General features: G+C 36.2%; 1 protein-coding gene across 13 annotated transcripts in view; it reads left to right on the plus strand.

Moving 5' to 3' along the window:
- Positions 1 to 26,489, plus strand: part of LOC127550013 (protocadherin alpha-C2) — a 214,278-nt gene that overhangs the window by 171,110 nt on the left and 16,679 nt on the right. For all 13 annotated transcript variants that reach the window (XM_051978579.1, XM_051978575.1, XM_051978573.1 and 10 more), the window contains 2 exons: positions 3,457 to 3,515; positions 6,741 to 6,829. In XM_051978579.1, coding sequence (XP_051834539.1) covers positions 3,457 to 3,515; positions 6,741 to 6,829 — 148 coding nt within the window. The remainder of the gene's footprint in view (positions 1 to 3,456; positions 3,516 to 6,740; positions 6,830 to 26,489) is intronic.

Below are 26,489 nucleotides of genomic sequence, written 5' to 3' on the forward strand. Positions count from 1 at the left end.
CTGAAACTATAACTAAAGTGGCACATCTCCCCATATTTTACGTAGATCATCCAAATAAATGTTCCAGAACTTTTCATTGTTAGTGACCTGTTGTTATTCATCTAAAGAAGCACAAATTTCTAGACCATGAGACAACTTTTCTTTTGTTTCATAAAAAATTAAACTTAGTTCAGGAGTCAGCTGTACAAGAACTAAATTGTTCTCCTAACAATGCTCACCAACCATTTGGAATATGATGAATCCTTTTGAACATAAAGTAATTAATAGACTCCATATTATAAGTAATTATATTATTAGTATTCATTGATTGAATAAATTAACAATAATAAAATATACTATGAATTCAGTTTATTATAAAGTTATCTTATTAGTCCTTGTGGAAGCCAGATATGTTTGGAAAATATATATGTATATATTTTTTTCCAAATATATCTGGTATATGTGTGTGTGTACACACGCACACACACACACACACACGCATATGTATGTATGCATATAATTGTGAGACTTTTTTTTTTTTTTGCTAGCCCAACAGAATAATTTATGAGATGGATCTATTGAAATAACTTTTTAGTCTACTAGAGGCACAATGAACACAGGTTAAGTGTCTGGTTTAATATTCAGTTGAAACCTAGATAGAATTATTATACTAGAAAAACTATTAGCTGCTAACAAATAACTTTGGATTTTGATTTAAAAGTTCTGGTTATAGATTCTGAGAATTGGAAGGTCATAAGTCATCTAGTTTAACCTATGTCTGAAATATGACCCTCTAAAGATTTCCAATGATGAGTCAATTTATTTAATTGTCTTATATTTCCATTTCTTAGGAATTTTTTCTTTTAAGTGAACAAAAAACTCTTGCCTCTTTGTAACGTCTACCCATTATTTCTAGTTTTGTCTTCTGGGTCTGAGCAAAACAAATCTGGTTCTTCGAAATAAAAAGATACTGTCCATGTTCCCACCAGTTTCCTCAAACTTTTCTTTTCTTCAGGCTAAATTATTCTCATTTTTTTTCCAGATTATTCCTACGTGACATGGTTTTGAATCCTTTTACTATTTAAAATCCCTTCTTCTATAGTTATCTCAGTTTGTAAATGTTTTTTTCTAAATCATGGAATCCAGAAATGGGTATACAATTTAACTTACTGTTGAAAGCTGGTCTATATTTAGGTAAACCCATGTTTTTGATGGTTTTTTCTTCTTTAAATTTCTCTAATGCACTAAGATTAAATCAATTGGTAGACAAATCAGTTATTTTTTTCTTTTTAAGATTTTATTACCTACCAACTAGAATTGTTCCTTTTCAGCCTAGATCAGCTTATTGCTACAAATTCTTTCTTTGCCATGATCCTAGAAAATGAATGAAGATCTGAGGAAGAGTTTGTGGCTGATAGATTTTAGGGAATTCTGTCTAAAAACCCACCATAGAATATGGGTCATTGAGTAAGTATAGTTTGAGGATAGGCTGAGTCTTCAAGCAGGTTTGATATAAACAGTTTTGCTAAAATTAAGTTCTTCAGCAAAATGGGGTCAATGTGTCCAATCCAACAAACAAGTTATAGCAATTTCCATCACAAATGTGGCTCCCAATCTTGGAGAAATTGGCAGCATTTACTTAGCAGATGTCAGAATCTTTTTGGAAGGAAGGCTCCCACAGCTGACAAGCTAACACAAGTACTGCTGATGGGGAGGAGTGAGATGAGGATGATAATGATTAATAAGAGATATTTTGGTCACACTTTCAGATTTTTAAAATGCTTTACAAACATTTTATCCTTTGCTCTCAGTGAGAGCACTACTAGGAAATGTAGGGTTCTTTATTTGTTCTTCACAGTTCTCAAATCATAAGCCACATGGAAATTTTAATTGTCATATTTTAAAAATTCATATGGTAAAGATGAGACCATTTGCAGATTGTAATATTTTGAGAATCAGTTGTATGGGAGGACAAATGACATTGGAGGACCTTGGGTAGGAAGAGCCCAGAATTATAGTAATATCTCTATCTTGAGTTGGCAACTTAGCTGAATTTCTGATGTCCTGGATTTTCCATTTTCTACATAGAGATTAGAATGATTTTATCCTCCCTTGGAAATTATACAGATAAATGTTGATAAAATATTTGGAGTCTCTTGAATTTAAGGAACTTTAGAAAAATGAAGTATTTTTGTTAATGTCATAGGGTATGACAGTTTTGTGCCTACTAATTATGATAAGTGATAGAAAAGGGAAGTGTCAGATTTCAAGGTCAGTGATAGTTACATCTGAATATAACACATTTATCTTTTTTCCCATAGCTTCATTGTCATCCTGTTTTTCTGGTTTGTTTTTGGCACAGTATCAGGATAGTGATAAAAGGCTGAGCTTCTCCCAGTCTTTTGTGAACTGCTTCTAATCAGTCTGTGATTCTTAAGATAAAACCCTTATATAACCAAATTGTAGTCTTACCTCTTCCACTTAGAATTTCATGTTTATGGAGATGACATTGCCCAACACAAGGCCTTTATTATTAAGAGGGGCTTATCCTACAATTAAGCTACTTTCTGTTATATCTTAGTCTCCCTTGGAAATTGTTTCCTTTCTTTGTAAGGTGAAATTGCAGTTTAGAGAGTAGTAACTTAGTGAAGAAGTGAGAGAGAATAGAACTGAGCAAATATTCTTTGATAGAAAGGATTATCAAGCAGAGCAAGCCTAAGCTCTCCAGTCAGTCATTAATGGTTTATATTTCATTCTTATTGATACCATTTTTTTAATCAGCAGCTGAGGTTGTACCAGATGCTGATGCTATGACTGAGTGCATCTACTCTCTGTGAAACCTGCTGCAGTGTGCAAGGGTAATGGTGGATTGCAGTGCTGTGCAGTCCAGCCAGACCACAGAGCACTTGCTGCCCCTGTTGCCATTGTACCTTGTGGAGAGCTGGTGTATATATATTTTCATAGAGGGAGAGAAGTATTTTGACATGTGACCATACTCTGGTATAGTAACAAATGCTTCTATTCATGCTCAAGTGGAGATTCTCACCCATACATTATCCTCAGAGCTTCACTTGGCATTTGACCTTTGATTAACAAGGGATCAGCTTAAATTTATTCTCAAAGTGTTGTTTAGACCCCATTTTCTTAAACTGTGGATTGTGACCTCATAGGGGTCTTATAACTGAATGTGGGGTCATGAGATTAATATTTATTATCAGTAAGAGTTTGATTTATATACACCTATTTTATATATCTATATTCCAAGGTTAGGAAAAATTTCTCAGGTAGAAAAGGGTTAGCTCTTGATTTAGAAAATGACTTAGTTTTATAGATGCAAATGAAATGATTCAACAGGTAACCTCCAAGAATTTTTCTACATAAGATGCTAGAAAGCGTTCTGTGGAAAATTACCCAATTGTTGCTCAGCTTGTGCTTTTTGCCAAAATAACAGAAACATTCCTTTTCTGTTTTTTGCAGCCAAAACAACCCAATCCTGACTGGCGTTACTCTGCCTCTCTGAGAGCTGGAATGCACAGGTATGTACTTTCCCTTCCACCTTTGGTTGAAATCTTTAATCACTAAATGAGTGTGACCTCAGTCAAACTGAGACCTATTGAAGATGGTAGCTTAAAAAATGTCAAGGTCTCCCACTGTATGCAGGGCCATCTCTAGTCAAACTGATCTATATCTGACCACTGGATCCAGATGGCTCTGGAGGGGAAAGGGAGACAGGGGACCTTGTATAACCCTCCATCACTTAAATCCAATTTACTCTTGTCATGGCATTACATCCCCCACACTCCGCCATGGTGTCATGATCCTCTTAAAGAATGAAGGACAAACAACAACTCTAACTCTTTACTGCCCAATTGAAAAATATCTCTGCATGGCCTGGGCCATCTAAGTTGTCTTGACAGAGAAATGCAAATATATTCTTCCCTTCCCATATTGAACTATCACCTGAAACATTAAGGTCAGGGCTGCATTCTTGACAAGAGCCAGATCATGAGAAAGCACATTGTAGTATCTGAAAGTATCCCTTTCTCTTAGAAAAATTCCTTTAAGTGGATAACCTAAAGGTATAGATTTTTAGCAAGCTTTTGAAAATGATTCCATGGGCTTCTGACTTTTAGGATCTGAGTGTTCCAACCTTCAATGAATCCTAAGACAAATCTATAGTGGATTTCCTAACATAGAAATGAGTCAGTTTCAGCTCCTGAAGAATGATACTTTCTACACCCTCTCCCCTTTCTCAACTGTGATCTCTTGTTCCTTCATCTTCCCAAATTGTAATTGCTCCTGAAGCTCTTAGTCATAGGAACATTAGGTAGTGAATAAAATGATGTTATTTACCCTTTATTTTCATCATACATGGGCCATTTTTAGCAGATAATTTAATTATTGACTTCATTATTCCTATAAGTTCCTGTAGCCATTGTTATTGCTAAACAGAAAAAAAACATAAAATGAGAATTTCCATATATCTTCTATCTCTCCAGGATTGCTCAATAGAAGGAAGGAATACTTTGTGATTGGGGTGGGTCAAGAACCATCATAGAGTGACTGGAGTCCCAAATCCATACGGATCAAACATTATCCTAGAACAGAAACACCTCTTTAGGACCTAAATTAAACATAATTTTGTTCATCCTCCTTTGTCTTCTTGGCAGTAATTAATTAATGTAATTCTCAGAGCAGATCTACTATCAGGGCAATGGGAACAAGTTAAAAATTCATTAAATTGAAAGTGCTTTAGAAGCCAGAAGGGAGGAAACCATAAGGCTAAGAAATCAATCATCACTGGTTAGAAAAAGACATCATCTTTAAAGGGTCCTTTGTTCTTTAGAGTCTATAAAAGTCCCTAAAAATGTGCACACACATACTTGTCAACATACTGTCCTAAAATGTTTCCTTACTCAGTTTTTTTATCAACCAAGATGAATTTCCTTTGAAGTAAAAACTAATGTTAATCATTCTACATGGTGTGATAATGCCAAATTAATGCAAATGTATGTTTAAAAAATTAAATGTTTTCAGACTCAAATGAACTCAGTCTTTTGTGAGCCTTATTCTTGGCCAAAAGCAATCTGGCATTTGTGCTTTTCTTTTCTGACCACAGAGCCAATTAGGGTCAGACTTCAGTCAAGGGTCTAGATAGATGAGGACAGTGTCAGACAGAAAGCTGGAAAGCATTCGTATCCTGAAATGAAGAGATGACTAGAAACTCTGCTGTGGACTCCAGGACACTGGGGCACAGAGAAACTTCTTTCCATTTTTTCATAGGCTGATATATATATGTAGAAAGGTTTTCTTTCTGCACCTAGATCTTTGGGTAGTAAGGTAGGAAAGATCCATAGCCTCCCATGAAATTTTCTCATTTCCATACCATGGGAAGCAAGGAGACTATAGTTTTGACTGGAGGGGCACAAAATACAAGAGAAATAATGAATCCCGAATTTACGTAAAAATACTGAAATCCCAATCGTTTTCTTTCCTTCTTTTAAGCCATAAAGTTAAATGTAACCTGAATCAAATTTTAGATAGCATGCTGATGTGTATTATAGAGAGTGAAATGAAATTTGAATGAAGCATATCTTCAGAATTCCTGCTGATTCTTTATTGAATAATATATAGAATGTGTATTAGAATTGTGATTTCTAAGTTGGGTTATTTTCAAATGGGTACCTCCCTTCTTGGGCCTTCTGTTTTGAAAAAAAACTTGTATGGATCCCTTTCTGGAAAGTTATACTTGAAGGGAGGTGATGTTCTCTCTTTTATAAGAATGACATGCATTTTCAGCTACAGCTGATATGTTGATTTGTTTTAATGAGCTAAAATTTTACAATAGGGAGGGTTTCTATATGTGGGTAGTACGAACACACAAAAAGAGGAAAAACATCAATTAAATCTTTTAAAAATTCACAGAGGAAAATAGGAGGCAATACCAAAAGGAACAAAGAAGTCAAAGCAGTTTGGCTAATATATTAAATATAATATGTGCTTAATGAACTGTACATAACAGAAACTAACAATATCATATAATATCTCCTTTTCTGTGCTTCTTGTATATCAAAAATATAATAAAAATATTTTACATTAAAAAATTGTCATTGGCCAAATATTACCTTAGCATATTTTTTTAGGATGATTTAGAATAGGCAAGCTTAAGATTGCTATCCTTTAACTAGACACAGGGCTGCTAAAGCATGAGCCACTAGAGAACTCTTGTCATTTTTGAAGAGATACTACTCTAATGGATAGAAAAGGGGAAACTAGGAATTGTTTCTAAGCAACTTGGTGGCTATACCATCCCAATCACCTGGAACTTATCGTATTAATATTGAACTTAGTGTGGACATCCCATTGATAAAACCTATTATGGCTGAAAATTCTGAGCTCAATAGATCCACCAATCTCAGTCTCCCGGTAGCTATAATTATAAGTATGCACTACCATGGCCAGATTTAGTGTTTTCTTTTTAACAGGATAAATGTGTCATATAGCATTAATGAAAATACAAATTTCTGTAAAGATAATGTTTTTATCAAATGAATAACTCTGGCAAAAATGCTATAAAAGTAGACAAATCTGTCCTGATTCTGCATTCCATGCAGAATAGTTGTATGACAATTGCTTTAGCATGAGCATGAGGAAAACCTATTAGTTGCAATGCTGCCCCAATACTTTGGACAGATTTCTATATGTAGAGGAGGATCTTGAGAGTAATTATCTAAATATTGTATGTGTATGTATTTCCTCAGCTCTGTGCACCTGGAGGAAGCCGGCATTTTGCGGGCAGGGCCAGGAGGCCCTGATCAGCAGTGGCCAACTGTGTCCAGTGCAACACCTGGTGAGCTGCTGGTTTTTCTCCTTTCTTGGGTTGTGGGGAATGTGGAGATGATTCTATTTTGGGAGAGGAAGGAACTGTGATTGTAGCTCTTTTTTCTACAGCAAGGTTTCTTAACCTGAGGTCCATGATTTTGTTTAAAAAAATTTTTTTAGAACTGTATTTCATTAATTTCTTTATAATCCTATGTTTTATTTTATGCATTTAAAAACTTTATCCTGAGAAGGAGTTCATAAGCTTCATTAGCATGCCAAAGGGGTCAGTGATACAAAAATGGCTAAGGACCCCTGCTCTATGGAGACCATTTTTCCCAGTATTACTGCTGAGGCCTGGTTTTCTTAGTCTTCCATTAATCTTCTTTCAGGATCAACTCTGTGGTCCTAGCTGTTATGCTTAGTAAATTAGCATACATACTTAAGGTTCAGTCTACTGTAGGGTTCAAATTGTTTGTCTCATTGAAGAAATTAGTTGCAATAATGTGTCCCCATGCTTTCTGTTAGAGAATGACATCACTTTATTTTCATGATGATTGAAGAGAATTAGAGGGATAAACTGGGAGTCACTGAACAGAGGAAAGTTAATTAGCTTTTATCAGGGTTAGGGTTCTGTGACCTTGGTTTCACTAGCTTGTTCTCTAACCTACTGTGCTAATCATCCATAGACGTTCAGTGATTTATAATCCCAGGAATGGCAGCAGTGAGGGTGGCCCAAGGAGGAATGATGGAACCAAAATTCTAAGTTTAGTTTAAAATAGAAATTCTACTATGCCAGACTTTCTTTCTATCCTGAAAATTATTTTCAAGAAAAGATTTCCACGAGAAGTCTAAAAACAAATACTTTGCTATTTCAAATGCAAAGAATTGGGGGAAAGGAAAAATTCAAAATTCAAAATTATCAAGATGATGTAAGTGTGCATGTGAAATATTCTTTCCAAAAATAAACAAGTACCTTTCAAAATACTATCAGGCTATGAAAGTGAGAGACATAGCCAAGTCACCATCTCCTCTGGCAGCTTTGAAGCTTTTGTTGATTATAATTGCATCAGTCTGCATTCCCCATTTATGAATACTGCACAATTCAACTAAAAGTCACATTTGAAAAATAAAAAAGCACAACCCAGGGCAATTCATTAGAGTGATAATACTGCCAGATGGCAAGAGAAAAAATGAAAAGTTATTCATTGACAAATCAGCTAGCACAAACCTTCATGTTAGAGTAGATAAGCCAAATGAAAGAAGAATGTGACTCACAAAGAATTGGGAGGTAAGGTGAGCAGGAGAGCAGTGGAAGACTAAGAAAGGAAAAATGGTAGCTCTGTCTTTAAAATTCTAAATTCTTAATTACGAATAAGAGTCAAATTCATCTCATGTCAAGATTTTCCTGATTATGTAAACTACAGCCCAGATCATGAAGTCCTTGAGAGCAGCAATCAGTTTTCTTTCTTGACATCCCTATCATATTGGAGAGTGACTCGAACACAGAGGATGCTTAATAAATGAATTTTGTCTAGCCCAGAATTAAAGCTCTGTATTTACATGGACTGGTTTCAATTTGGGGGGAGTCATCCTGAGTGTACTCACTCTCTGACTCAAAACTATGCCCAGGGTTTTCCCTGAGAACAAAGAGTCTGGTTCATGTCTGATTCTCCATAACAAAGTAAAAAGGTTTTCGTTTCCAGGAAGTATTTCAGGTAAGCAAAATAGAAAATATTACACAGGCTTTATTCATCCTAACAAAATGTAAAAGACTAACACTTGAGCTCACAAATGGTCAAGCTGAGTCTTCCTTCTGTAGTGAGCCTCCACCTTCTGAAGGGCTGGTACAGACTCTGGTGCAGAGCTAGAGTCAAGAAATCCTCCTCTCTTATGAGAACAAATCTTTCTTAGGGATATACATACTTCTCTCATGTCTATTTATAATCATTCCCTTTTCCCAGACCTACAAGATCATATAACTTACAGTACCAGAGAAAGACAATGTCCATGTCTATATTTCCATACTGTGACTCTTTCCTTTGCTGTTCCTTAGCCTCACCTCCTGCTTGACTAGGATTTCTCTTGCTGGATCCTAGAAATTTGGCCTAGGAATTTTTCCAGTGGTCTGGAAACTCCTCTAATACACATGGTTTTCTGCAGTAATAGTACCTTGGAGAGGTCTTGACTGCCCTCTAAGGAACTAAGCCTGTGTATGTCAAAGTGTGTTTTAAAGGTTGAGTCTAAGAGTTCAGGTCTACAAATGAGCGGAGTATCAATTAATAACTAGTATTTTAATGTTTGCAAAGTGTTTTGGAATCATTCTCTCATTTACAACGCATAGTAACCCTGAGAGACAGGTGTTATTATCCCCATTTTGTAGATGAGGAAGATGAGGCAGACTTTCCCTGGGCCACAAAATTAAGAGGGGTCTGAGGCTGGATTTTAACTCAAGTCTTCCTGACTCTGTTTCCCAAACAATTAAATACCTTCAATGTACTCTTAATGGGGCAAACTAGAACAAAGCTATGAATTCACAAGTTATAAAGGAGTTGATCTTGTCAGAGGAAATCTCACACCTCATTAAGAAGCTACTGGGAGTGCCACAGACTCTTTCAATAATGCAGTACTTTAAAGACTCCTTATAAAGGGAGATCCTGTCACCAAAGAGGACTTAAGACAATGTCTGTGTGCACTTACTACAACTTTTTAACATTTATTTGTCCTTAAGCTCTCTTTTTCAGATTTGTAAGTGTCCATAAAACTTTTTTTTTTGAGGGGGGATAAGGAAGAGAGAGAACCTAGATAGGAAGAAGTCTCTCTGTGTCTTACTGACAGACGGTAGCTTACTTATTTTCTGATTTAGGTACGTCCCTTATACATGTATGGTTATCTCAGAATAGATGCTCAGCCAAATAGCTGCAGAAACTTTCTTTATGCCTAGCTGTGACTGCCTACCTGAGGTGGCACTAAAGGATATATTAAATATTTTCTGAAAAGTAGTCTGAAGAAGAAATGCTGGGTAAATACAAAATACTGTTTCCTGACTCAAATGGATTTAGGTATTTTTTCAGACCCTTTCCCTAACTTAGCTAGCTGGGCTGAAATTGGAATTCATTGAAGTTTGCTTCCAACATATCTTTCCAGGTGTCTGAGCCCCAATACCCTTTCTCATGCCTTGCCTAGAGTAACTCATTAGTGCAGTTATCTCCAATATGTGTAACAGCTGTGGCAGAAGAGACACTGAGCATCCTTTGGATGCAGTCACATAGCCACATGTTTCCTGATGTTGTTTTTCCTCCATTGATTAATTCTGTTTGCTTTGTCACTAAACTGCTCATTTAATTTCACAGTCCACAAAAGCCTTAGCTGTGAGTGCTTCACTCTGGAGGGATCAATTGGGACATCATGAGGTGATGTTTTCAGAAGAATGAACAAGTCAGGCATTAAATAAGCAAATCCTGGGTTTCTGGCTCCTGCCTCCAGCTGGGCATCTGGCTCAACAGATTTGGACCCAGGCTTCTCTAGAGGGGATCAGGGAGAATAAAAAAATTAGCCAAATATTGATTGCAATAGAATGTAGTTAAACAAGATCTGATTTTTGCTGGGAGTGGGGAAAGAGGAATGTAGCTTCAAAGAGTCAATGATATAAATTCCAATTGCCTTTGAGTTTCCTAAGCCGGGTTTAAGAAAAGCCCTGTTGTTGAGTTCTTCCAGGCAAATCTTAGAGGTTATAAAAAGTCTTCTGAGAAAGAATGGGCTCAGTCTCTGGGATGAAGGAAGTTTCTTTACTTTCTCTGATTATATTTCCTAGCTGTTTTTTTTTTTTTTCATTTGAATTGTTTCAAATGGTAAACATGGATTATGTATAGATAATGTGGATTATCTTCCTTAAACTACAGCATCTCCTTGGAAAGAAAGACTGGGAAGCCTTGAGCATTTTTCAGTGTGTCCATAGGAAAAACAAGAATATATGATGTCTTTTTAGATAAATTATATATAGTCTTTAGGGTTAGTCCCCAGTGACCCATTGGACTGAGCAGTGAAAGGATAATGTAACCTAGGCATGCTGCAGATATGCACAGATCATAAATATAAGAACTGAAAGGTACTTTGGAAGGCATAGCCCTTCACTTTGCAGATGAGGAAACAGGCCCAGATTGCTTAAGTGACTTGCTTAAGGTCCTTCATGATATATGTAGAATATATGGTATAGTGTTCCCTGGTGTTCAGTTGGAGGCTACTTTTACCATAGATGAAAACCATTTTAGATCACTAGCGACAATGTATTTAGAATGGAAGGAATAGAAGTTCATCTTTTGTCCAAAGTGCTGGATTTTTAATTTTATTTTTTAGTCAGTGGTGTGGGACTCATTTTATCTGAACAGGCTTGAAATAAAGATTCCTTTAAAATCTATAATAATAATAATAAATTTACATGCTAGTTAGCTTTCTTTTCCCTTATTGGTTATTCACCTCTATGTGAGATGAGGTAGATTGAGGATAGATTTTTGGATCTTGATTTCCTGATAGCTTCTGTGATTTGATTGTAATTTAGGAATCCTGGCAGAGCCATCTCTGTGGAGACTGGAGTTTAGGATGACTTGAGCTTCTAACTATTCCATGAAAAAGGATTGTAGATCCTCAACTTCATTGCTCATAAGATCTTACAAAATCAATTTTTTATTTGCATTTTTTAGTGCCTCCTCAGTCCCGTATCAGAAGATTAACCAGGTAATGACAGAGGAGTGAAACAAAACAAAATCAAATCAAACCCATTTCAGGTTGCTTTTGGGATTTTGGTTTTTCTGTGTCCTGGATTCTAAGCTTCTGCAAGCCTCTACTGAACTGATAGTCTGGTTCATAGAAAAGGACTTACTTGCCTCTTCATTCTATAATAAATCTTAGCCTCCACAATCTAATAATAAAGCTTAACTTACTTTTGAAAAGAAATAACAGCAACAGTAATCATTTGTTAAGTATTTAATGTGTTCAAGGGACATCTAAGTGGCATAGTGGAAAAATTCATTTTCTTAAATTCAAATTTTGCCTTAGACATTTATAAGTTGTTTAATCCTGAACAAATCACTTAACCTGGTTTGCCTCAGTTTCTTCATCTGTAAAATGATATGGAGAAGGAAATAGTAAACCATTCTAGTATCTTCGACAATAAAATCCCAAATGGGGTCATGAAGGGTCAGACACAACTGAAATGACTCAATAACTAAAAAATGTTTGTAGAAACCTATGCTAGATACCAAGAGGAAGAAGCATGGATACAACATTTAGATAAGAAATGTCCCTTCTCTTATGATGTTCATAGCCTAGTATGGGAATAGAATACTAATATAGAAAATTAAAATAATACAATTATATGATAACTACAATAGCAGTTTGTAGGGGTAGCTAGATGGGGAAGTGAATAGAGCACTGGCTTTCGAGTCAGGAGGACTGGAGTTCAAATCCCACCTCAGATACTTAACACTTATTAGCTGTGTGACCCAGGACAAGCCTCACCAAAAAAAAAAAGTTTATAAAAATTAGTGACAAGGAAGGGCTGAGAAGGAAGTATATTTATTGACTAAGGATTTGCCTCACCAAAAAAAAAAAAAGTTTATAAAAATTAGTGATAAAGAAGTATGCTTATTGACTAAGGATATAAGGGGAAGAAGGCATTTTTGTACACCTTTAAAGGGTAGAAATTCAACAGACAAAAATGGGAGAAGGAAGAAATTTTAAGCATGGGGAATGACATGAGAAAAGTCATTAAGCATGAACTCATGGTCTGAGGGAAGGGAGAAGGTCTGGAAAGGAAAGGTAGACTATGATTGTTTGACTACATTGTGCAGTATAAGAAAAAAAAATTCTGTGAAGCAAGGCTGGAAAGGTGAACTTGACTAGATTATGGAGGACTTTGAATGTTAAACAAAGTTTTTACTTTACTGATTAGGTAATAAGAAAGCACTGAAGATTCTTCACCAGGCAAGTGACATCACTAACTCTTTAGAGATGAAGGATTACTTTGAAGGATGTATTAGAAAGGGGGAACAGTGATGGTGGAAAAATTTTCCAGGCAGCTTTTGCAGTAATTTAGTTGTATAAATGAGGGCCTCTTTTGGAAAGTGCTTGCAACAGGAACAGAGAGGAAAGGATGTGAGGGTTGTTATAAAAGTAGAATCAACAAAATTTTGCAACTGGTTGGATATAAAAGGTGGAATTAAAAGAGAGAAATAAAAAGTAAATCTAAGGTTATTAACATGGGGGAAAAAATGTGAATGATTCCAGGTACTAAAGAGAGAAAGTGTGAAGTCAGAATGAAAACTCTGAATAGAGGGAAATGTAATAATCTTTCTGTGAGACATTTTTAGTTTTGAAGTGTTGGGAAGGCAGTTAGCTTATGGGTATACTGCCAATAGGCCAAATAAAATGTCTGTTTTTGTTTGTACATAAAATGTAAAAACCTTTCTTAACTTGGGTACCATACAAAAACAGCTACTCAGCTGAATTTGGCTCACAGGCCATAGTTGCTGACCCTATATCTAGGTCAAGATGTCCAGGACACAATCATGGTGTGGAACTTGAATGAGAGGTTTAGGCTGAAAGTTGATGGTAATAATTGAATCCTAAATTGTGAATGAGATTCTCTACAAATCTCTTTAAAAAAGGGAAAAGTGCTTAGGGCAGATTCTTGAAAAACTCTTGCATTAAGGGATTAAGAAGAGAATGAAATGTCAGCAGAGAATACTGTGCAGAGAAAATATGGTTAGAGAGATAGAAGAACAAGGACAATATGGTGTCTCTCCAGCAGGAGGAAATGAGCAATAGTGTCAGAGGCTAGAGTTTGAGAAGAATAAAGATTTAAGCAAGGCCATTAGATTTGGTAAAGGTGTTTGGTGACCTTTAAGTAGTTCAGTAGACTGGTAGGTGTGCAATTTCATTGTATGTGCATTCATTTAAGGAGAGTTGTGAGAATGTGGAGATATTGGATGTAGTCAGTTTATTTCAGGAAGTTAGCAGTGAAGTGGAGAAGATTGATGAATGATACTGAAGAGTAAAGGGAAAATTCTGGGGGAATTAAAAATATTGAAACATATGCATAGTCATATGGGAAGGAGTCAGTGTTGAAAGAGACATAGGAGAAGTATGGAGGGCAGCCAAGTGGCACAGTGATTAGAATGATAAATCTGAGTTCAAATGTGACCCAAAACATTTACAGAGTCACACTGACTCTGAGCAAGTCACTTAGTCCTGTTACTTTAGCTTCCTCATCCGTAAATTAAACTGGAGAAGGAAATGGCAAACCATTCCAATATTAAAAAAAAATTCTAAACATGTTCACAAAGAGTTGAACATAACTGAAATGACTGGATAATAGAGATATGAGAAAGAATGTGGCTGTTTGACTAAGGTCTTTGAGGGGTTGGAGGATGAGGTCAACTTTACGGATTAAGGGATTAGCCTTAGTTAGGAGTAAACGACCTCTCCTTTTGTGGTTAAGAAAAAGGAAGAAAGAATGTTACTGCTGAGAGATAAAGAATGGAGGAGAGGAGCTGAGGAAGCTTATATCAGCTTCAATTGTCTTATTGAAATTGTGTATGTGGGTGGGTGTGAGAGCAGCAATGGGTGGTATGGGAGAGAAGGGAAGTATGATTTGAGGTGAGAGAAGAGAGAAGTCTGGAACAATAACTTAAAGAAAGGTGTAGTAAACAAATAAAAAACAAAATAGAAGAATTATTTAAAGTCCAGCTGAGGTCATGTATCATGAATTTATAATAGGAGAACTCGTATTTTTGAAGGGGATTCAAAGCCATCTCAGGCCTTGGCTTATGTAGACTCTAGGAAAAGGAGCTCACCTGCTCTCAAGGGGACTAAATTATCTCAAAAGGGCGAGACAGAAGGGCGAGTGATGGGGCTGATATTCCTGAAAACTCAGAGAACAAGAGCTAATGCTAGAGGGAATTTCTTGGGCACGTGTGCTTCATCCTCTGCTATTTTTGAATTAGATTCTGGGATGAGTTTGGATCCTAACTTCAGCCCAGTCTCTGGAGAGCTAATCACCACCTTATTTCTTTGTCAGCTACTGACATCTCATGAGACATAAGCTCTCTTAGAATGAGAAGCAGGGAAAAACTCCATTGATTATAGACTATAAGAAGTATAAATCAGCCAAATTCCCAGTTCCTGATCCTTTTTTCTCCATGTTTAAGAGTTAATGTTTTCTGTAGGAAAAATTTATTCCCTCTCCTATCTCCTTAAACATATTATATTGTATATAAAATATAGATGTAGTTATGTAGATTTATGAGATATTATATTACATAAAATATGTAGATATAGATATGTAGATTTATGAGAAATAAGCACATATTAATCACTTATTGCTTACCTGGCACTGTGCTGAGCACTTTACAATTTTTTTTTAATTTTTATTTAATAATTACTTTATATTGACAGAATCCATGCCAGGGTAATTTTTTTTTACAACATTATCCCTTGCACTTGTTTCTGTTCCGATTTTTTTCCCCTCCCTCCCTCCAACCCCTCCCCTAGATGGCAAGCAGTCCTTTATATTTATATGTTGCAGTATATCCTAGATACAATATATGTTTGCAGAACCGAACAGTTCTCTTGTTGCATAGGGAGAATTGGATTCAGAAGGTATAAATAACCCGGGAAGAAAAACAAAAATGCAGATAGTTCACATTCGTTTCCCAGTGTTCTTTCTTTGGGTGTAGCTGCTTTTGTCGGTCATCTATCAATTGAAACTCAGTTAGGTCTCTTTGTCAAAGAAATCCACTTCCATCAAAATATGTCCTCATACAATATCGTTGTCAAAGTGTATAATGATCTCCTGGTTCTGCTCATTTCACTTAGCATCAGTTCATGTAAGTCTCACCAGTCCTCTCTGTATTCATCCTGCTGGTCATTCCTTACAGAACAATAATATTCCATAACATTCATATACCACAATTTACCCAGCCATTCTCCAATTGATGGGCATCCATTCATTTTCCAGTTTCTAGCCACTACAAATAGGGCTGCTACAAACATTTTGGCACATACAGATCCCTTTCCCTTCTTTAGTATTTCTTTGGGATATAAGCCCAATAGAAACACTGCTGGATCAAAGGGTATGCACAATTTGATAATTTTTTGGGCATAATTCCAGATTGCTGAGCACTTTACAATTAATGACTCATTTGATCTTCAACAATTCTGAGAGGTGGGTGTTATAATTATCCCCATTGACCCAGTGCTCTCCAGCATCTTATGTTTTACTTTCACTGTGCACTTCAATTCTCTCACCCTTCTCACTCTTCCCTGTTCTCTCAGTCCATCATTCTTGCTTTGTCTTAACTTTTCTCCTTTCCTATTCTTAATTCTATAGTTCACTTCTACTTTGTCTTAACTTTCCTCTTTTTGTATTCTTAACTTTAGGATTAGCTAATCCACCAGCAACATTTAAATACCTAGCCTGATTATTGTATCATCAGGCATGTTTAGCCAAACCAAATTTCAAGGATTGTCCCAATCATCTTTCTTGATTCCTCATTCCTACTTAGATGCTGCTGATCATTCCTGAAGAAAGTCACACAACTGTGTAATAATAATTGGATTCACTACAAATTTAATTATCTAATCTCAATTAGTCCTTCAATGTTTCATGTTAATTCTTCCCTGATTCACATCATCTTTTCTTCAGAGTCTTCTCCTCTCTTTTTAAACATTCCCTATGTCCTTCTTAACAAATCACTTTGCCTTCTTTATTAAGAAGATAGAGCACATCAGTGGTAAGCTCCTTCTTTCCCTAAACCCTATACCTAAAAACCCTCTTTCTTTATCATCTTTATTCTCTCTTATTTTAATCTCTAGAGAAAAGGTCAGTGTAGGAGTTCCCACACCTAACCAACTTGTGTTATTATTTCTATCCCCTCTGGAATCTTGACCTCTTGATCATTCTCTCTTTCAAATCTTCAATTTATCCATACCTACTGGCTCCTATTTTGTTCTTACAAATATTGTCTTCCACATTGCTAAAAAATAAAACCCCAAACCCAATCAATCCTTTATTTGATTATAGTATCCTGCCATATTCTTGAGCTATTATTTCATATCTTCTCCCTACCCTTTGCATCCAATCTTCTAAGAAGATTTTTTAAGGCTATCATTTATAAAGTACTTTAAGGTTTGAACAGTACTTTACAAATATCTCTTGTTATCTTCACAACAGCGTGTGAGGGAGATCCCATTAGTTATCCTCGTTTTATAGTTGAGGAAACTGAAGTAAAGCTTAAATAGCTTGTCCAGTATTACATACTAGCAAGTATCTGATGTAAAACTCAGGTTTTCCTAATTGAAAGTCCTGATCTCTGTCTGCTGTGCCATCTAGCTGTGTTAGAGGTTTATTACATCCATTTCTTCTTACTTCCTCCTACTGCCTTCCAAATTTCTTGTGATGTGATTTCTGATTTTGTTCCAATGAAATGCTCTTTCCAAGGCCATGAAAAATTTTATGCTGCTAAATTTAAGCTTCCTTTTCTCAGTCCATGTTCTCTTCAAATTCTAGGACTATGGACATTGTTACATATCCTCTACTTCTTTACTGTTTCTTCCTCGACTTCTATGCCATGATTCTTTTTGTTTTTTTTCCCCTCTTCTCTTACCTTTGTTTTCAGTTTTCTTTCTTTCTTTCTTTCTTTCTTTCTTTCTTTCTTTCTTTCTTTCTTTCTTTCTTTCTTTCTTTCTTTCTTTCTTTCTTTCTTTCTTTCTTAATCAATTGGACTTTAAGTGATTTGCCTGAGATCAGATTTGAACTTAGGTCTTCCTGACTTCAGAGGTAGTGCTCTATCTACTGTATCACCTAGCTGTCCCCTCAGTTACCTTTCATTAAATTACCTCCTAAATTTGGGAAATCTCTAGAGCTTTGTTCTAGGAGTTGATCTTTTTCCACACTCTTCCTTTGGTGATCTTATCAATTCCCTTGGGCTCAAGTGGCATCTCTCTGCACATAACTTCTAAATTTATGTGTCCAATTCTAATTTCTCTCCCAAATTCCAATTTTGCATTTCCAATTGCCTGGTGGATATTTCCAGCTGGATCTCCAGATGGCATCTTCAACTGAATTGGTCTAACATAGAATTTATTGTATTTTACCCCCAAACCATTTCTACCTTAAATTTCATAATTGTGTTAAAACCACTTTTTTTTTTTCAGTCACCCAGGTTTCGTGGTTTTCCCTGACTTTTCCTTTTCTCCCAAGCCCCATATCCAATCAGTTGTGGAAACCTTGTTAATTTTACTCCCACAGCATTTCTTGCCTCTATACTTTCTTTTCCTTTCAAACAAGTTCTATGGTAGTTCATGCCATCTTCATAACTCTCTGAGAATATTGCAAGAGCCTTCTAATTGGTATCTGTATCTCCAGTTTATGTGTCCTCCACAAATTTTCCAAATTGATATTCTTAAAACATAGGTCTGGTTTTGTATCATCCTTCTAGTCAAAAGTTTTCATTGTCTTGTCTCCCTGTGCTTTCTAGCATAAAATGCTAACTTTATCAGTCTGATATTTAAAACCTTGCATAATATGATATCCATTTATTACTTTCCTTTCTACACTTTCTATTCTAAAGTAGCCTGTACATAACATTCTATCTCCAGCCTATATGCAAGTGTACAAGTGGTTCTGCATTTCTGGAAAGTACTTACTCCTCACTTTTGCCAAATGGAATCCCTTTTTTCCAAAACAGAGATCAGACAACTTCTTACACAATTTGTTTCTTGATCATCTCAGTTATAAACCATCTCATCCCCTTCAAATTGTTTTGTATTGCTTACTTGTGTACAAATTGTATCTTCCCCACATAATATAAGCTTCTTGAGAGTAGGAACTATTTCATTTTTGTCCCTGTTTTTCTATCACTGAACATGATCCTTGCACATAGTAGGCATTTATGTGTTTTCTGATTAAATTATGGAAGGTAAAATAGAATTAATTTTGTGATTTTCTTTATGATGCTCAGCAACCATGGAACGGGAACTGAAAAATTATGTGGTAGATCTCAAAGAAGACTAAATCAGATATTCTGAATTATACTTCCTTAGGGTTTTAAATACATTTGGGTAGTTGGAGTTTTTAGTTCAGAGACTCTTGGTTTATAGAATAACTTATGTCAAGCAGTGAATTATTGTGTTTGAATTGTTGAGAAATTGGAAAGAAAGGAAAGGAAGAACAAAGAAGGAAATAACACTTAAATTTAATTCTTTATTTTTCTTGTTTTTTTTTTTTTTTGTCTTTGTTTTCTTTCCTGGGATGACTTTACATAGAAATGTATTTTGCATGACTACACATGTATAATACATGTTCCATTGCTTGCCTTCTCAATGGGTGAGAGAGAATTTGAAACTCAAAATTTGAATAATGAATGTTGAAATTATTTTTACATGAAATTGGGAAAAAATAAAATATTAAATTTTTAAAAAACAAGTAAACAATAACTATGCCAATATAACAAAATTGACAATAATATTAAAAAAAACCCAAACCCTAAGCTTAAGTACCTACTATTGTGCCAGGCACTGTGGTAAAGGCTTTTCAAGTATTATCAAATTTAATCCTCAAAATGGTCATGAGAAGAAGAAGTCTGTTATCACTCTCATTTTATAGTTGAAGAAATTAAGGCAAATGGCAATTAAGTAACTTGCCCAAGTCCATACATCTGTTAACTTCTGGAGTCATACATGAATTGAGAACTTCCTAATTTCAGGCCCACTTTTCTATGCATTAAGACTAGAATATGTTCAGGATACTGGTAACAGGAAAAATAAACAGACCATAGTAGCTACTTGCTCCATATTTTTTTCTCCCATCCCCACCTTCTAGAGCAACAAAACCACAGTCCTATCTTTGGAACCCAAACCTTGTATTTTTTAAGAAGCAAGCACAGGAAATATAATTGTGTGAATACAGATTTTCCATGTTTGTGAAATAAGCATCTTTGCATAATTATTTCATCAGCAGATCTTTGTGGGAAAGGGAAATTAACCTATATGATTTCTTTATAACCCTCATCTCCCATCTTTATAGTAAAATAAGATCATCAGCACAGAATAGGGGACAGTCTGTCCATGTATGGTGTTTCAGGGTCAGTGCTGTTTGTCACATGTATAATAGAGTTATATAAGGTTGGTACTAAAATATGTTTCCTGAGAGCACATAACCTTACTAACTCTCAGTCTTCAGACTATGCATTAAGCGTTCTATGAGAGATGTAGGCCAGTAAAAATAGCTTTCATAGCATGTGTCTTCTTTGTGAAAGCCACAATCTCAAAAGAAGCAGGCCAATGACTGGGTAGGGAATTAAGGACTGATTGCAGTTTCCCCTATTATAGACATGCCAGTTAAAGCTTTCCAGTTTTATCAAAGTATATTGTATGGCCAGAAAAGAAAAAGATTTTGAAAGGATTTTCATTTTGTTCCAGGTATATAATATGCTTTTTAGTGCTTTCCCATAATCTGAAGTGGTTTCTGTGAGCATCACAGTATCAGTACATACAGATAGATGATCTGTACTTCAAGCAATCCTTTGCATCATCATTTATGTACCCTAGATAGAGAGGAATCAAACTCAATTTCTGAGTTTCAGCCCAAGTTTCTTTATGATTTTAAAGGGTCAGGGCTGAAAGGTTAACCTGTCTGACCTTTTCCTACTTATCTTATCCAGTCCCAAATGGGCTATTTCTTGGGACAGAAAAGGATCCTGGAATTACAGCTTCTCATTTATGCTCTGACAGGAGAAAGAATCTCACAGAAGCCAGAACATTTATGTTTAAGGTTAAATTTAGTTTTAGGTTTAGGTTTAGGCTTAGGCTTAGACTTAGGTCTCCTTTGAGACATAGTGCAAGTTGTTTGACTCCTTCGGGAGCCACTTCCTCTGGTAGGTGATGAAAAAAAAGCTGAAGGGGGAAGCAGAACAAAAAAGTGAGATCAGCTTGTTTTAGGATCCCTTTCATCCAACAATAGCTGTATCTGGCTTGCCCACAACCCTGTTGACACTGGTGACCCAGAAAGGAAAGTCTCTTCCCTGTGCCTTCGGCGATCAGTGACATAAAAAACACTTCTAAAGACATTTACTTCAAATTCTAGGGTAAGAAGAGAATCCCCTCTTCACTTGAGGTAGCATTAAAGTTGAAAATGCCACTGCCTAATCTGAAGAAGCATATTCAGGTCAAATGCTAGATGCAGTTATCTTGGATAACTGGGTAAGGGCTGGGAGCCTCTAGGGAAGGGCCATAACAAGGCAAGGTTGTCAAGGAGTTCAGACAGAAGGGGTGTAAAAAAAGAAATCTTTTTTTTTTTTTTTTCTGCTTTGCCGAAATCTCTATTATCCACAACTCTGAAGAGGAAAGAAAGGACATCCTTTTCTCTAATGGTATCTAGGATAGGTTTGTAACTTGGAATCCACCAGTAGTTAGATTTCAACCTGTCTGTGAACTTCCATGTGGGAAAAAATGATCTTAACATTTCCTTTAATTATTATTCTTAAAAAAGGTCCGTAGGCCTCACCAGAGTTCTAGCAGGGTCCACATTACAGTTTCAGTCATGTCTGACTCTTCATGTTCCCATTTGGGGTTTTCTTGGCAGAGATACTGGAGACATTTGCCGTTTCCTCCTCCAGTTCATTTTACAGATGACGAAACTGAGGCAGAGAAATTAAGTGACTGGCCCAGGGTCACAGAGCTGATAAGTATCTAAGGTCAGATTTGAACTCAGTAAGATGAGACTTCCTGACTCCAGGCCCTGTATTCTGTGCATTATGATGCCAAATAGTAGCCCTCAGCTCTGCTACAATATTGTCCTATATGTTAGATAAGGGAGAAAGTCTGGGAAGACACATCATTGTCATGGAGTAGAAGAGATCAGTTCAGAGGTCTGAAAATGCAGAAGGTATAGCAGGAAAGAAGTCTATGTGTATTGGAGAATGAAAAATTTTAGGAAAGATAGTGGAGAAGTCCAGTGATGTGAGAAATGGTTTTTAGAAGGGTCTTATATGCTTTCCAAGATCAGAGTAAGAAAAAGTAAGAGTAGGGAAATAGTCATTTGCAGCTTCAGTTCCCATTTATAAAGTGAGGGGTTGGATGACAAAGAAATTTGGAAAGATATTAAATGTGGAATCAGTAGACCTGAGTTTAAATTTTGACTGACATTAGTTTTGTGAATCTGGGCAAGTCAATTAATTTCTTAGAACCCAGTTTCCTCATCTGTAAAACAGGGATACTATTTTCGCTACCTGTTCAGCTTTATAGACCTTTAGGTGGCATCAAAAAGTCGGCAGTTATTTCCAAACTGATTGATTTGCAAGGAATCTAGAGTCAGATAGTCCTGACTCTGCTATTTATCATCTGTGTGACTTTAGACCACTTAGCCTTTCTTTCTATTTTCTTATTTGTTAAATGAGAAAGTTGGACTAGATCAGAACTCTCTAATACATCCAGAGCTGGTTACATTGTGGCCCATATACTTTTGAGTCAAGAATCAGACTAAAATTAATTAGGACATAATTAACAAAATAGATAAAAATACAGTTGTGGTTAGGTTGATTTTTAATTGTGTTCAACACTTTATGACCCCATTTGAGGTTTTCTTGACAGAGTATTGGAGTGGTTTTCCATTTCCTTCTCTAGTTCATTTTACAGATGAGGAAATTGAGTAAAATAGAGTTAAGTGAGTTGCCTAGAGTCACATGCCTAGTAAATGTCCAAGACCAGATTTGAACTCAGGAAGATTAGAGTTAGACTCTATTCTGGCACTATCTACTGTATTACCTAGCTGCCCCCAAATACAGTAGAAAGCGGATAGTTAATATGTAATTTTCCAAGTCAATATACATACTGTGGGGATCCTTATGTATAGTTTAATGGTTACCACTTCTATTTGCATTTGACACGCACTGGACTAGATGAGGACTAGAAGTCTTCTTAATGTCCTTTCCAGCTTTAAAAATTTGATCATATAATTTTTATTCTTTCTTTCATCTCAGTAAGCTTTTAAGTCAAGTAATGATATCCACAAGAACAAGTTGCTAGCCTCACTGAGATCACAATGCATCTGCTTTTCTTCAAGTTAGAACACAGTAGGATTTCTTTAAACGATGCCTAGGAGCCTGAAAATGATAGTACGCAGTTCAACATCAGAGCAATTTTCTTTTTTAATCCATGTTGTCTTTTGATATTTGCATCTGAGAAAACTCCAAGTAGATGAAAGCCATCCTTTTTGAGCAGAAGGACGATTTCCCTAAATCTAGGGAAGAGAGAAGGCTAGCTAGCTGATTTAGAAACCCTAAGAGTATTTTATCTGCTCTTATCACTGCAGGATAAGGTGAGGTAGTGGTAAAAGTTTTGTGCTTGGAATCGAGATACTTGGGTTAAAATTCTGCCTATGGGAATGGCCCTGAAAATCAGTGTGCTCTGAACTATCTGGCTATCTGAACCTCAGATTTCTAATTTGTATATTGAAAATAATAACAGTGTCAATTTCAGGGTTTTTTTGTTTTAAAGAAAGGTCCTTTGCAGACCTTTAATTGCAATATACATGTGAATTTATATTATTATATTAGTTATTTCTTTCATGTTTCTATATGAATATCCTACCTCCATTCCCATTGTAATAGGGAAGAGAGGCCATTACCATATAACCTCATAGAAATTAGAACCAATATACCTTCCAAGCTTAAGTTGAACTTAAACTGTGAGATTCTAGGAGTGGTGTTATTGGGAAGATATTAGAAATTCAACTTAATTTATTAAGCATATTAATAATATAAAAGCATTAAGCATTATTATTATTCAGAAACCATTATACTAGGTGCTTAGGGAGATACAAAGTTGTTATTTTCATAGTTTGTTTTTAAAGTGAACAGTTTTTTACTTCAAAGAGTTTACAATGTGTCAGAGAGATGAGATTTGTACACATTTTTCTGGGAGCTTGATCCATCCAGAATACTCTGTTTCATCATCAGTTTCTTTCTATTGTTTCCTTTTATGATGCCCTAAAATATGATTAGATCTCCTTTATACTTAAAAAAAAAAGTCAAAACAAGCAAAACAAAAACCAAACTCTTCATTTAAGCCTTCCATCTGCTCACACCTATATTTGTCTGCTCATTCACTGCCAAAGTCCTAGAGTCTTCCACACTTGCTTCCATTCTCTTTCTTCTCACTTCTAAAAATCTGACTTTGCGTCACCCTTACTACATTGAAACTGCTTTCTCAAAAGTCACTGTTGATCTCAAGGACTACATCTGGTGTAGAACAATCTTTCCCTTTCTTGATTATCACAACCTTTTGATACTGCTGACTACTGTGTACATATATCTATCTGAACATTCCTCTTCGGTCTCATTACTGAATTGTCATCCATATCTTACCTCCTAAGAGAAGAGGGTCCCCCTCACCTTGAGACTCTGTCCTGGGCCCATGTATCCATAAGTTCAGCTCCCAAAAGTTCTCTCTACACAGATGACTTTAAATTCTGTGTAACCAATCTTAATTATTCTTCTGAAGTCCAATTCCACAACTCTAACTGCCTACTTAACATATCCACCTGGACAATGTGTCAGCATCTCAACCTCAACTTGTCTGTCATCTTCCTCCTCCCCCTTCCCAATTGTCCTTTTTCTAAATTTCCAATTTCTCTCGAAGGCACCATTCTCCTCCTAGTCATCTAGGTTCAGAATGCTAAAGTCAAGCTCCTGCTCTCTCCCATTCACTTCCTCTTATCTATCAGCATTTCTTGTTTGCTTTTCCCCTTTTTTCTCTTCACTCATATGATTATTATTCTAGTCTAGGCCCTTATTATCACTTAAGTACCTACATGATTATAATCTTCCCTTATCACCATGCTTCCAGTCTTTCTCCTCTCATCTCTATCCTTCACCCAGCTGCCACAGTAATCTTGCTTAGGCATATATCTCACTATGTCACTCTCCTTCTCAAAGATACTCAATGGCTCCCTGTTTCCTCTAGCAAAAAGTAAAAACTGTTTCACTTGGCATTCAAAGAGACTGATTTTGAAATAGAGTATTATGGCATTCAATTTGGCTCTAGCTTACTTTCCTATATGATGCTACATTACTCCCCTTAACATAGTTTAGACATCCCAATAAAATTAGACTACCATGTCCCCTGAATGTAACCTTCCATCTTCTACCTCTGTGCCTTTTTCTAAGTCATCCCTGATGCCTGAAATTTATTCATTCTTCATCTGCGCTTTTTGGAACTTTTTTCCCTCATGGTTCAGCTCACATACCATTTCTTTTGTGACGCCTTCTTTCATTTCCCTACTTGCTGATGCTTGCTGTCTCCTCAAATTATATTTGTATTATACTTGTCTGTTTGTACAATTGTAACCTCCTTAAGGAATAGACATTCCTTAACAGGGGGAATTGTTTTATATATATTTCTGTATATCCAGCAACTAGTGTAAGGGAAGAAAAGAAACAAGCATTTATCAAGCATCTACTATGCACCAGGAATTATGTTAAGTGCTTTATAATTATCTTCTCCTTTGATCCTCACAATAACCTTAAGATATAGGTGCTATTATTATCTACATTTTACTCTTGAGAAATTGAAGCAAACAGTATTGCATGACTTGCCTGGAGTCACATAACAAGTAATTGTTTGGACTTGAACACAGATCTTTCTGACTCCAAGCTTAGCATTCTATTCACCATGCTACCTATTGCTGTGTTCAGTCATTTTGAGTTTTCTTGTCAAGGATAGTGAAGTGGTTTATCATGGTTTTTCTAATTTTTTAGATGAGGAAACTGAGGCAAACAGACTTAAGTGACTTGTCCAGGGTCACACTGCTAGTAAGTGTGAGGCCAGATTTGAACTCATGAAGATGGCATCCCAGCATTCTATTATTTATGTTACCTAGCTGCCTAGGGTAAAATGCCTTACACATGTACACAGCAAATGTACACAGAATTGTTTAATGGGACACAAAAGGACCATGGTATCTTAATTTACAGCTGAAAAGGAGATCATCGGGTCAATCTGCTCACTTTTTAAGTTATAGAAACCTGGAGAGGTTAAGGGACCTATCCTCAGGCCATAAGGGGAGATACACAGGAATTGTACCCAGGTCTTTTGTCTCCAAATCAAACATGCTTTCCACTGCACCATACTGGTGCCTACATAGAATAGAGCCCTCTTCTAGAGTGGTCCCCCACATCCTGAATCTCTTCAAAGAGTCCTCATTGTGCCTATTTTTCCTAAGCTTTTCTAGAGGTCTGACGGCATTTCCATTTTGTGCTCTTCCTGTAGAGATTTCACTACTTGTCAGGAAATGGTTGTTCAGGGCTGAGAAGTGACACAGCAACACAGAGAGCCTGGGACTGCTGCCAACCTTAGAGGAGTCTGTATTCTTACAAGGAGAAGAAAAAAAAAATCCAAACCAAAGACAGGAGCAAGTTATTTATTGAGTAAAATGATTGGTCCTCACACATCTCCAGATGGGCTGCAGATAGGAACTATGATATGAAGCATTCTGGGAGAGGTGGAGTCAGTCCAGGCCCATTTTAATATGATAAAACATCAGCCATTGAATAATCAAAATCCTTAATTGTGGATTTACACCACACCCTCCCCTCCACCCTCACCCCAATCCAGTTTCAGATCCTGGCTGATTT

The sequence above is a fragment of the Antechinus flavipes genome, chromosome 2 (genome assembly GCF_016432865.1).
Source record: "Antechinus flavipes isolate AdamAnt ecotype Samford, QLD, Australia chromosome 2, AdamAnt_v2, whole genome shotgun sequence".
NCBI classification, from domain to species: Eukaryota; Metazoa; Chordata; class Mammalia; order Dasyuromorphia; family Dasyuridae; genus Antechinus; species Antechinus flavipes.